Here is a 13764-nt window from a genome sequence, read left to right on the forward strand (position 1 = left end):
GGAGGGTCCCGCTCGGAGGCGCCGTGCGCGTAGGAGGAAGTGGTGGTGGACGAATCCCGCCAGGGTCCCTTTCCCGCCCTGGGGCGTTGGTGCGGATTCAAAATTCAAACTGCCACTCGGTTCGAGCGCCATGACGCTTTGTCGGGGCGTGTGTCGGGGAGGGGGGGAGCGGCAGATAACGGTTCCTCCGGGGAGGAGACCCGCGTGGGGGGGTGCCGGGAGGGGGGGAAGGAGCCTGCCACGATGGCACCAGCTCCACTTTCTTATCGCTTCCTCCCTCCCCTTCCCCCCGCGGCTGAATGGGGCTGGGGAGCCAGCGGCGCGGCAGCGGCTGCTGCGAGCGCTTAAGATGTCTGGCTCGCTAGCGAGGTGTGTTGCGCCTGGTAATAATGCAATGCGGAGCCCTGCAGCTTCTGAGCAGCATGATGATGAGGGGCAGGCTGCCTCACTGCACCATCTCCTTGCCAGACCTGTTGTCAGCTCACGTTGGAGCCGCTCTCCCCTGCCGATTTCATGATAACGTCTTTCTGTCGGTGGCTCTGTTGAACAAGGGATTTATTTTTTTAACGGTTTTTCGCTTCCCGTTTTGGGCATTGCGGTGGAAAGCCCTTCATTTTCTTGACCAAGCACGATTTTTTTTTTTCCTAGCAATACGTTTGTTTAGGATTTTAATCAACTGTCGAAATAGAACATATTTTGTGGAATTGGAGAATTATTTCAAATTCAGTCTAAAGGATATGAGTTTAGCTTTTTTAATTAAAACAAGTGGATACTGAAACATGTACAAAAAGGAGCAATTTTGTCACAAAAGCAAACACCAGTGGCCACTTTAGTACTATCTCTGCATTAAGAGAAGATGCAGTATAGTGGAATTGCCTTTTCATTCATTACATGCTCTTAAGGAATCAGATCACTATCAACTCGCCATGTCTAATGTGAACGATGGGTACTTAATTTTAAGCTTTTTTTTTTTTAAGGGTTCTCACTGGGCAAAGGAATTAGGTGAACAGAACCCCGAATTTGTTCTTTTGCTTGAATTGAGAACCTATACAGCAAACCATCTATAAAGGAAAAGAGCAGTGAATCTAGCAGTAAAAGACTTACTTTTAGTCATCATCTGTGCAGAACCAAAAATGGAGTATCTTCAAGCAAGGTCCATATAAAAATGGGTGTGTCCAGGAGGCACAGTGACACTTTGAATGTGGTTATAGTTCGTCCTGACAGACCAGACTGGCTAAACCTGTGAATATGTTGTCCAATACTGCACTGCTAGGTAAAGCAGAATGCTTTGCTCCCAAAATAAGCTAACCTAGCATAAGCATAGTTTTAGCCCTTACATGCTAGTCTGTCAAGTTCTTGTTCTTCAGTTAATCTGGCCAGAACAGAACTGCCCATTCAAATCTAACACCTGTGAAGCATACTGAAGTGCCAAGTTTTGGAGAGGAACGGTGTCACCTGTTCTGTGATTTGCGGATAGTGCTCTATCGGGCAGAGTTCGGCAGCTCTGTGGAGGATCTTCCAAACCGGTTACTGCACAGCAGCTATGACTGTAATGAAACACTACCTCTAGAGGCTGCGTGTGCCACTGAAACTGCTGCACACACAACGGTTCCCCTTCTTTCCTAGGAGGCTTAGATTCTTTGTCAGGCCCTGAACGTAATCTGGGGGCGGGGGATGGGAACTACTGCAGTGAAAATGAAAGTGCTGCACCATGAATCAGAGAATGCCATGTCAAAGCTGTGATGGTTCCCTGACTCAATCAAAGGACGTTTTTGGGCGGATCTTGGGCCACAGTAAGGGGCATGTCAAAACTTCAGCATAGGCACGTTACAGTTGTCAGTCAACTGTTTGTTTCTGAAGCTGGGTTGCATTACTGAGGGTGTGCATACACTCAAAACTGTGGTGCATGAGGATCCAGCTTAAATTCCGAACCAAGAGCTCCAGAAGGCCCTTCTAGGAAGACCAGAGTGGCCTGAATCCATGCTGTCAGCCCTCCACCTGAGTGGCATGGGAGGGAGCGATCTGGCAGACTTGCTAGCTCCGCCTTTTGCTGCTGTTGCGCAGCAGTCCCTGCAGAGCCTAGCACTGCGGAGTACAGATGGTGTTTGTTCAGCCTTGCCCCACCTCCTAGCTTATCTTTCAACTGCCGTATACCTGTGGCTTCTAATAAGCTTCGTGCTCTTCTCAAACACTGTACCTCTTGCAGGTACTGATAAAGCTTATCCAAATTCATGGTTAGTGGCTATAGTATGTTTTAAGTCGCTGGAAGAGTTCAGCAACACTTAACAGCTTAAACGCTGCTTAATGTCATGCCTTTATATAAAACTGTTTATATAAAACAGTATGTGACTCAACTTGGTAACCCATAAGTATTGACCTAAATAAACTAGGTTCTTGCTACTTAAATCTGACCTACAGCTTTCTGTGGATATAAATACCCTACTGAAATGTAGCACATAATTCTCTTCACTTGAGCAATAAAAATGTAAGTAGCATGCAAAGGTGCGAGTCTGTGTTAATGATACACTCTGGGCAAGCAAAAATCTGTTAGGCTTCTGTTAAGTGACCAGCAGAATTCTTCCATCTCAAAGACTAATTTTGAGCTGGTGATGTTCTCAGCAGTGTTGCTGCCATGCTCGACTATCTCATTGGTTTTTAAAACAAAAAATTGAACCTGCATGGAAATACTTCCTACAGCTGCTGAAGCTGAAACAAGTGGAGTCTATAGCTGCATATACCCATTGGCTGCTTCTCTTAGAAATTGCTCAGTAGTGTGGTCTTGATTCTTAGAGTAGGTGAGCCACAGGCAGCCTGGGAAATCACCAGCTGTGGCCTTTATCTTGGGCTGTGGCTGTATTGTATGCATATTTTTTTGTAAATGATTTAGCTCTTGTATGGTTGCTTGTACAGCTAACTTCACTTCTGTTACAGGAAGAATAACCAGAATCTGGTAACTACTAAGTTTGTATACAATAAGCAACTTAATTCAAATTTAAATGAGTAAAGTAAAAATTGACAGATGGTGTATATACCCTTTTCCTGAGTATTTTGTTGGCAGATGGCTAATGTACAGAGACTCCTTTGTGGGCACAGCTGATGACTAGAAATTGTTCCTAACTGTCAATATTGCAGTAATTATAAAAAGGTGGTCACGGAAATGGTCACAGTAGGAACAAAACTATGAAGTGGTGTTGAACTTGGGCAGTGAGTGTATCTTTTATGTATTTTTAAAACTTCTTTTGACTCTGCTGAAGAGTACTATGGGGTAAAGAGCTCAAGGAGCTTCCTTGAAGGAAATGTGAGGTCTTGTTACTAAAACTCAACTGAAGCGATCCAGAATTTGTTTGAAGAATCAGCTGACTTAGGTTTTCAAGGAAAATATTTCTACAATCCTCAAACATGTTTGTGCTCTTGAAAGAGTAAAGTCCATTTTGGGTTTGACCTTGAAGACTGAGGTTTTCTTACTGCTGTCGAATCTAGTTGATTCAAAACTGTTCAGTGACAGAGGAAAACGAGATATAAACTGGGGCTTATCCAGCTGGTAAAGAAATTATGTCTTGCAGCACTGAACCTTCCTCTAGTGGCCCTGTAAACTGCCTTGTGCTACTTGAGTCTGTAGACAACAATCTGAAATGTCTAAACAGTCATAGACAAATACATTGAAATTACCACTTTGGGCTGAAGCTGCTAGTACTAATTATATGGACTCTGGGTTTTATGGCTAGGTCTTGGACATGAAGCTTCGTGTTAATCAAGGGATGATTTAATTCTAGAGAGTATGTTTTTCTAATTATAGCATTGTAACTTAGCAGAACAGACTAGTCTGCCTTAAATTTGAGATATGGGGTTTACTGCTGCATTACTTAAACCTGAAGTGTTTAGCGTTAAAGATAACGTTAGTTTACCGAAGTATTACTACCAGTAGTCTGCTGTGTTAATGGGTTTTTAAAACGAGTCTAGAGACCTGTGTGCCTTGACTTTGCTAGCGTTGCTTGGATAATTTATTGATATGCATGGTAATCCATTATTTGGGTGTACCAGATATTGCAGGGTCAGGAAATGAGGGCAGGCTGACAGTTCTTATTTAGCAAGCAATCCTGATGACTTTTGAGCTGTGTTAGTTGGAACTATTTCAGAATGCTACAGAAATCCTGCAGAGCAGCTACCATATTCAGAGTCCTCTACAAGTCTGTGTGTCTTACTTTGCCTTGAACTTTTGCTACAGCTATAATGATACTCTCTTTTATTGCAGGCTGATCAACTGACAGAAGAGCAGATTGCAGGTGAGGTTGTGTGCTGTGTTGCTGCTCCTACTTGACCTGGCATATCTCTTAATCCAGTGATAGTCTGTTACACAAGATATTTAGCTTTCTTAGATACTAAAGAAGTACTGTGGAATGTTTTAATTTATCACCTAAGTTTTAAAGGCTTATCTACTGTAAAAGCACCATGGATACAATGAATCTGAAGTTTTATCCTATAGAATAGTTAAGACAATCCTTACAGCTTTACTAGCTAGTAGACTTGGGACCCTTATTTTTTTCTCTCACTATTACAGAAATGTCCCAAGTGCAAAGTGAAAGGCAGTGGGGTGGTGAATCTTTGGTGGAGACTTGGAAATCTGTTAGAAGAGCACTCCAGTCTTCTAACAGAAGGCAAAAACAATGTACTTTGAGGTCTCCTGTCAGCAGAGATGTTTGAGTGACTGTTTTTGATGACAGCAGAGACTGGCTTCATGATGACTGCTCTTTGTATTCCATATTTGGAACTGCATTGTGTACTTAGACACAAGTGTTCTGTGCACTGTTCTGATGGTCTGGCACTTGCTCTGAAATGCTTGAATAGATATGCATCTCTTACATTTTAGTATTGGCCCCCAAACAATGGTTTCTGTGCACTGACAGCTGTCTACTAGTGGCTAAAACTTCTGGTTATCATGTCTCCTACTCATTCAGGCTGACAAACTAATATCTGTCACTGCTTTCTGAAGGCTGATTTCAACTTCAATAATTGATGTGACTTAAAGCTGGTAATGCAGAAATCAGTCTTGCTGTGGATGTTCAAAAACTTGGAGGTTTTTGATCTGACCAGTATATAGTGTTAATACTAGAGAGTCTTAGTGTGTAACTGTCGTGAAATTATTTTAGGTGTTAGGGTTCTGCTAATCTAATAGTACGAGGTCGCGCATACAAACAACAGCATCTAAGAAGTATAGCTGTCTAACTACAGTGTAGCTCTTGAAGATACTGTATTAAACAGAAGTGTCATAATGAGCTAGTTTGTTTTTTCTGTAATTGCCAAATTTGAAGTGTAAGGACATTCTTCTGTAGCTTTTAGACTTCAGAAGTTTGCTTTACTCATAGGAGACTAATTATGGTTTACTGGAAAGTCCTTAGTCTATTTACTTGTTGCTATGGTACTGTCCTATGAGTAAGCACAAGACAAATCTATTTCAACTTGAAGATATTATTTTCTGGAAATGGCCTACATATCTTAAGGGTTTTTCGATCAGTTTAGTTGGAACAGGCTTTATCAATTGTCACTGCTGTCTCCTCAATAATGGTTCATTGTTCCAGTTCTTAACTGTAGAAGCTTTATTAGTTGATGTAGCTGATTATGGAATATAAACAGGAAGCTTATTAACACTACCTCGGGATTAGTGCAAATGTTAGCTATTCAGTAATGATAGCTTAGTTCTCAGAGCCAAAAGTGTGTATTAATAAGCTTGTCATATTGGAATAGAGGGCTTTCATCTGTGTGGAAAGAGTAAACGTGTAATTTGGTGTTAGTATCCAGTGTAAAATGCCCTGTCACTTTCAGTTCAATGAAACAGATATGTTTGCAAGTAAACCATAAACCTGTGATGTGGAAGACACAAGCCCACTGCTGCTCTGTTAAGGAACCATCCCTAGCACTGCTTAGGAAGGGTTGCAGCTGACTAAGCAATCTGTGCTTAGTCTTGCTGTTCAAGGCCAGCATCACGCATGGGAAAACCGTTACAGGACAACTGTATGGTTTTAAAGTCTTGAGCCCCCTACCATTCCATTTCAGCTTATCTGAAGATAACTAGTTCTTGATTTGAAAGCAGGCTTAAGAAAAGAGTACTACAAGGTAGAGACAACATTCCCTTTCATAAATGGAAAGTCAAAGTGGTTAAGCCCAGGAGAGGTGGCTACTTTAAAACAAATCTTCCACCTCTGCTGTGAAGCACCAGAATGCGGTTGTTGGATTCCAGATGTTCTTACTACCTGTGGAACTCATTGGTTGTATAGGACTGAAGCTTCTTGTCATTACAGGTAGGGGTGAAAGAATTCCCAGGTTTTGTTCATATGAAAGACTGATTTTTGAAAGCTGAGTAGGTACAGAATATGAATGCTAGTTGCAGCTTCAGTAAGAACTGAAGTTGCAGAGTTGAATGGGTATCCCTCTGGTTAAGCATTGTCTTTAAAAAAAGCAGTACCATTTGGTGTGGGTGGTTGGGGTGGTGGGAATCTAAAGATGCTTTTGTCCTAGAGCAGCTGGTCTAGTGCTCTATACTTCTTCCACTAGGCCTCAGAGAGGTTTGAATGGGCACTCTGAACAAATAGGCCTATGTATGGTGTTCCTTATGCCTTGTTCCTTTAGTGTGCTGTGGTTCTCTGGGGATCTAACCACAAGAGTTATTTAGAATTTATTTCATAGTAGAAATAGCCATGTTTAAGTGTTGAGCTCCTGGTAGCTGTGAAGAGAACAATTGTTTTTCTCCTATAAAAGTTCCAGGCATAGCTGGCTAAACTGCGTGAGTGGGAATGGAAGTTCTGGTTCACTGAACATACTAGGTCACTGAAGACTGCTGCTTCATCTGGAAAGGTGATGTGGTGCAGAGATGCCTTGGAAGCTATTGTTAAATAGAACATTTTGAGCTAGGGTGTTAGGCTAGTCCAACAGAATGTGAACTCTTTCATGAGGCCTGGAAGTAGTCTTTTCTCTTGATGCAGTGTTGAAGGAAGGAAAGGCTGAAACCTTGTAGGCTTGCCTGAGGATGAGTGGTTCTGCTGGCACTGTCCTTGGATTTCTGACAGGTTAGCCTTAGCTAGGATGCAAGAGGTTTTTCATTTGCAGGTTGATACAGAGGAGTGTTGAATAGAGGGCGGATTTGCTTTACATACTACACGGAGTCATAAGCTCTTTAAGTGTGGGAGGTGCGTTTTATAATCTTATGTTGCAGGAAGCCAGAATTGAGTTGCTCACTGAATGAACTTCAGTATTTCACAGGTGCCTTCACTGGCAACTGCTGTAAGTCTTCCGAAGCTGTGCTGGGTTGTTCCTATTCTAGTCTAAACTGTATCTGCATAGGTTGTTATTCCTTTGTTCTAATTACTGGAGGTGGTTCCTAGAAGTGGCTAGAGGTATTTTAATCATATTCCTAACTTGATTCAGCATTTCAAACGGGGATATGCTGCTGATCTTTGACTGACTTTACTTTCTGGGAATGATTTATAGCTACTTGTTTCTTAGCCTATAGCATTTTTGAGTAAAAGAATGGCAAAGAGTTGACCTCAGAGTGGCTCATTTTAAGTGTTCAGTGAATGACCAATGTTGTAGAAGGGAAGTCTTTGAATTTTGTGTAAAATTGAATTATTACTACTTTTAAGCAGAGCTGTTGCAGTACTGTGAAGTATGCTTTGTTTGGGTTAGTGACAGCCTACCTTCAAGCTAAGGTAACTGAACATTTTGACTAACACTTGAGTACCTGACTTTTAAAGACTCATTGTTGCCCTTTTGAGATCCCTCCATAATATGCTATGAACTTCTCTACTAGGCTTGACCCAAAAGCCTTTTCCCTGGTGTAAAACTTTACTCCTAATAAACCTGTTTGTTACCTCCAAGATAACTGAAACGAACCCTAAAGACTGTTTGGAAGTTACGGTAGGTACAGGCTGTAGCTGCATGTTTAGGTAGGGCTGTTTCTCCTATGTTATTATACAGTACTGGCTTGAAAGTATTTTTTCTGGTCCTGTGGTAGCCTTGCTCTGATTCTTATGTGCTAAACAGTGGGAGTTGGCTTTTGGAACACTCCACACTTAGATGTAGAAGAGTGGTTTTTTCCTGGATGGGACTCAACTGTGGCTCTGGTATTAGAGCTGCATTCATGAACTATAAAAAGCCTATTTTTGTAGTTGCATTTTTAACACTTGCCAGCTTGTACTCACCTCGAGTGTTTCAGAATATGAAATGGATGAAGTAAGACTTTATGCAGTTCATGTGAAAGGAACTTTTATTGTGACTAATTCTGGTCTGGGAAACCCACCATCTGGAAAGCTGGCTGCTTGGAAATGTTGAAAAATTAATTATTGGAAGTATTTCTGATGCAGGGGAGTACCCCTGGACTAATCAGTTCTCCAGATTATTGATCTCGGGTGCCTTGGAAGGATCTGTTAAAGGATCTGAACTCCATAAGGGAATAGATAAGTTTTTCACATTAACTGAAATTTATGTATGAGCTGCTACAGTCCAGTGAGCTAGTTTAAAGTCTGTGGCCAAAGACAGATGACATGGATTAAAACCAACTCCATTTCTTGGGCTGGACATTAAACATGTTATGCTTGTATTAATATTGCTGGCTACAATACAGCCATTGTAGGGGGTTAAGAGGTAACGTTGAAACAGTTAAGCAGTCTTACAACTATTTTTGACTAGTTCTGTGAAGGCTGTTTCAGGATACAGTAGGGCTGAAGCAGTTTGCTAAGCAACTTCTCAGAAATTAAGATTCTGGAGGCTTTCCTACTTGAATAACTGACTGAGTGGTGTATATACATAGACTGAATAACTGCAGAAGTCCAGTGGGGGAGAGAGCAGAAGTGCCTTTTCAGCTAGGTATGGCGAAGTGTTAAGACCTGTGGTGCTTGGCACTGCAGCTTCGTGTATGCTGTTCAGACTTGTGTGTCCAGCAGAAGTGTGTTATAATGAGAAACTATTTTTAGTTTGGTCTGATTATGCCTTTTTCTGTTGACTCATATCCTCTATTAGTAATAGAAGTGCTACTAAGCTGTAGCATTTGTATTTTGAGTACCATTTTTCAGGTTTCTCATGAGATAAATAGTTCCTACCAAGTGTGTGAATCATTCTAGTTGCAGATAGCTATTCCTTTCAGCTCTGTATTGGGGATCCTTGTTCAAGATACGGTAACAAACATCTGTGTACTTCTGAAATGGATGATGTTTCCATTTTTATTTAGGTCAAAATGTGGTTGATTGGTAGACTGGAGGGTTGTTTTTCAGATGCAGGTGCTTCCACAGTGGCATTACACTTACAGCAGACCAATCTAAACTGAAGTTTTCTTAAGAGAATGAAATCAACTTTTGTAATTGCAACAATAAGTAACAATGGATTCTGACATGATTAAGTAAACCTAACATTTCAGAACTGAAGGGATTAACTCATTTTTTTTGTTGTACAGAATTCAAAGAAGCTTTTTCACTATTTGACAAGGATGGTGATGGTACTATAACTACAAAGGAGCTGGGGACAGTGATGAGATCGCTTGGTCAAAACCCCACAGAAGCAGAGCTACAGGATATGATCAATGAAGTAGATGCTGATGGTAAGATATTACTAATAAATAATTTAATCAAGTGCCTAAAATGTGTTTTTGTTTTCTAACAAAGTAACTGTCTTGCAGGCAATGGCACAATTGACTTTCCAGAGTTTCTGACAATGATGGCAAGAAAAATGAAAGATACAGATAGTGAAGAAGAAATTAGAGAAGCGTTCCGTGTGTTTGACAAGGTACTAAAATGTTTACCTCAAAGAATACTTGTTAAAAAAATTCAATCTGACTTGTAATGAGCTTCCTCACCAAATTGAGGGGTATCTGCAGTCCTGTCATCTAGAACCTCTAGGTTAACCGGTCACCCTAAAGTTTGGTCTACTGTGGTGCTGTACCGGAAAGTCAAAGGAGTCACCATGATAGTGGGTGATACTATTAAACTACCATTTGCTGTGATACTACAATATTTGTACAAGGCTGACGGGGAAATTGCTTAAATATTTAAAATGGTAGTCTTTTAAATCTTTTTTCTTAGTCTTTAAGTGAATTGCTAAATGAGTCTGAAGTTACCCAACTTCTTAAGCAAGATGCACTTTTAAACAGAGAATCTATAATGGTAAGTACCTTGGGTTGTGGGGAGGAAAAAGTCGGTCCAGAGTTCATATACACTAGTACTTTGGTGTCCAGTGTCCCAGCTAGGATGGAATATATAAAAGTGGTCTCTGAAGGCTTTGTGGCTTTGCGCTGGACTCCCATGAAACGGGAATAATTGGCTTCTAAGAAATAGTAGATGCTTGAACCAGACAGTCACATATTGAACAGGCTCTGTCACCTGAAAAGGTTGCGAAAGGTGCTGATTGCTTTGTTTGTCACTGATTTAAAAAATGTATTGGGATAGGTCAGGCAAAGTAGAGTGTATTGGATAAGTTGTTTTTAAAATGCCTTTTTTAAGAACAGGATTCTGGACAATACTGAAGATACGCTTACAGCTTTTGTTTGCCTTGTACAAATGCTAGTGGTTAAAGCTATGCTGACTACTTAATGTTCTTGCTCTACTGTGTTCTGAAGTTGGAGTTAAGTCACTAAGCCTTAGACAAGTCTATTTCAGTCGTCTTTTTTTTTTTTTCCTCCCTCCCAGGATGGTAATGGCTATATTAGTGCTGCAGAACTCCGTCATGTGATGACAAATCTTGGGGAGAAGCTAACAGATGAAGAAGTTGATGAAATGATTAGGGAAGCAGACATTGATGGTGATGGTCAAGTAAACTATGAAGGTAAGGAGTTGTTAACCCAATTCTTTTTGTGTAGTGCTCTTCATGCTGGTGACTGTGTGGGTGCTGATAGCCACACCAAGTTTAAATAGGGCAATGTTCAATGAGATCTTTTCTACAGTTAATATTCCTTTAAGCTAATTTTTTTAGTATGTACACAGTGTACCTCTAAGTAGGTTTAGGTTTGAGTGGGTTATTACAGCCTTTGTGCCAAAGGCAAAATGACTGTTCAGCTGTGCAGTGTAAGAAATAACTTTCTAAGACTAATGATGTCTAATGAGCATCGGAATAAGGAAGCTAGCAGAGATGTTCATGTACTGTTCTTTTCACTAATGAATGCTGATCTGACTGTAGCAAGTCACTCATTTTTCATTAATGCTTTTAAAATTACTAATTAAAGGGGGAAAGCCTCTAAAATATGCAGAAATTTAAGAGGTCTTCTAAAGTTCTTGAAATAACTTTTACACAAATCAGCTGCAGCAGTACCTTTTATTTCCTTCTTTCTTCCTGGCATTGAAACTTTGATCAAGTCATGCAAGCAGGAGGAGTTCTGTTAGATAATTGCTAGCAGCTCAGAAGCAGTAAGGTTGTTTTCATTTTAACTTTCTGCACATTTTATAGAAAGGAGCTAGGGTACTTTCAGATAATACCCTCTCTGAGGTGTAGGTGTTGCTTCCCTTCAAGGCCTTTTAGCTTTTGGCCTCAGGATAAGCACTCATCTGTGAGTGAAAAGGTGTTTTATGAATAAGGGTGTTGCTCTGGAACTGTACTTACAAATAGACTGTTTAGAGGCTGGCACTAGAGAGGAGGAAAGCCATCCCTCTTGTTTCTGTTGCTCTTTTGAAACTTGAGCAACCAGTTAACTCCTTTCAGGTTCCTGTTTTCTTTTTGTTGTACCTGAAACTATGGTTCAGTTCAGCAAGACAAGTGAAGAATCCTATTTTACTGGAAGTTAGATTCCATGTGCTGTGAGTAAGCAATGATTCTGTGCTTAAAGTTGGCCAGGCAAAATAGTAAAACGAGCTACTTTGCTATGAAAAAAAGCTAATGCAATGTCTTGCTTGTATCCCTACTTACTGATTGTTGCTTCAGCACAACTTCTACCAATCTCTTAGTCTGTCTTAAATATCCTGTCTATCTGTAAGTCAGGGAGTATGAGTACCCTGTAATGTTTATTTTGGAAGTAAGGCTGTTCCCCAGTTCACTGAGGGACCAACTTTTGGTAAGAGGCCTTTTGTCATTAAAAATAGGAAGTTTTTAAATGCAATTGGAAAAGGGGACTGTCTTGAAGATGCTTTTTTGAATGTAACTGAAAAAACAGTTTTGAAAGTGGTCAGCACTAGTAAGGCAGTTCACTTCTTAGATATTGCAATTCAGATTTTTCTCTGAATAACTCTTATGCAACTCTTTCCTTTTGCAGAGTTTGTACAAATGATGACAGCGAAGTGAAGATGTTGTACAGAATGTGTTAAATTTCTTGTACAAAATTGTTTATTTGCCTTTTCTCTGTTTGTAACTTATCTGTAAAAGGTTTTTCCCTTACTGTCAAAAGAATATGCATGTATAGTAATTAGAAGGCCATTCCTCCATGTTTTTCTCCTTTATCTTACTGTCATTGTTCTGATTTTTGGAAAATTGATCTAAGTAACAAATGTTGCATGTGGCTTACTCTGGATATTTAAGCCCTTCTGCACATCTAAAGTTAGATGGAATTGGTTAACTGAGGGAACATCTGGGTTGTCTGTTTAAAAAAAAAAAGTAGCTTTCTTTAGGAGACTTAGGTATGACTAGTGTAACAAGTTACATAAAGTAAGCCAGGGTTTTCCATGCATTAGCAATTCCTTAAAGTGACATGCTGGCACTCTAGTTCTCCAGTACTTAAAAGAAGTTTATTCCACTTTCTGTGATGGAGGATAAGGATTCTTGCAGCTAACCGCAGGATAAAACCATGTGATTAGTGTATATGCATGTGGCTGATGCACTGTAAAAATCATTCTCCTAGCTTACTTCACAGTAACTTGCTTGTGGCCATACCTGTAACATGTTGTTGAAATGTGGAGTCTTAACGTTGTGGACGATTGACAGTCAACAATATGAAACTTAAGTTGCACTAATGCAAAACGGGTGATTTATCCAGGTACTCGTACACAAGTTTTTTTGTACTGCTGGTCCTGTACCAGAAAACATTTTCTCCTCTTGTTACTATGCTTTTTAAACTTTGTTTAGCCACTTATTTTCAAAAAAATCTGCTTATGGCACGATTTGCCTCAAATCCATTCCAAGTTGTATATTTGTTTTCCAATAAAAAATTACAATTTACCCATACTGTTTCAATGTATCCTTGAATTATTTACAGGAATTGTTCAATACAGTTGCTGCTCTATGTGTTTCAGTATGTAGCAGTTTGGTTTGCTTATGCAATGGATTGGCTGTCTTAAAATAGCTTGGAAGGTGAAAACTTAGTCCTTAAACTCTGGCCCTTAATAGTATTGTTGACTTGAAGAAGCTTTCTTACTAGTAGTTTAAAATGTATTTTACAGTCTTGTGTGGAGCTTGGTGCTTCAATAAACTTACCGTAGTGACTGGCTATGCCCACTATCTGTAGACATTGTGAACTGGATGTTGACCTAGTTCAATAGTTGACCTAAAATTAAAATTCCTTGTTCAGACAACTAAACCTGTTTGCTTTCTTTTAATTATCTTGGAGTTTATTCCCTGTCAGCTGCTACATCGGGGTAACTTAGTCTCACACCTGGACTTTTCTGAAACTGCCATGTCTGAGTTGCCTTTGAGGATGCAGTCAGCTCGGAGTTCAGAAGGAAAACCTTCTCTTACTGATCTGCTAATAAGCATGACTGTGCTTCTAGCACTGGTGTTTTTGTCAAGGTTTAGACTTTTTTAGAGCAGAAAACAAACCTGGTTTTGACCAAGGACAAATCCAAGACCTAAAAGAATGCCAGAGGC

At 40.2% G+C, this 13764-nt stretch overlaps 1 protein-coding gene across 1 annotated transcript; it reads left to right on the forward strand.

Annotated features, from left to right (window-relative positions):
- The first annotated feature begins 4043 nt into the window (after positions 1-4043).
- CALM2 (calmodulin 2) lies at positions 4044-13477 on the forward strand. The gene is made up of 5 exons (XM_026845732.1): positions 4044-4283; positions 9440-9583; positions 9662-9768; positions 10668-10803; positions 12221-13477. Exons 2-5 carry the CDS (start codon positions 9514-9516, stop codon positions 12247-12249), a joined length of 342 nt encoding a protein of 113 aa, XP_026701533.1. The 5' UTR covers positions 4044-4283; positions 9440-9513; the 3' UTR covers positions 12250-13477.
- The last annotated feature ends 287 nt before the right edge of the window (positions 13478-13764 follow it).

The sequence above is a fragment of the Athene cunicularia genome (assembly GCF_003259725.1).
Source record: "Athene cunicularia isolate RWA chromosome 3 unlocalized genomic scaffold, athCun1 chr3_part1, whole genome shotgun sequence".
In the NCBI taxonomy this organism is placed as follows: domain Eukaryota; kingdom Metazoa; phylum Chordata; class Aves; order Strigiformes; family Strigidae; genus Athene; species Athene cunicularia.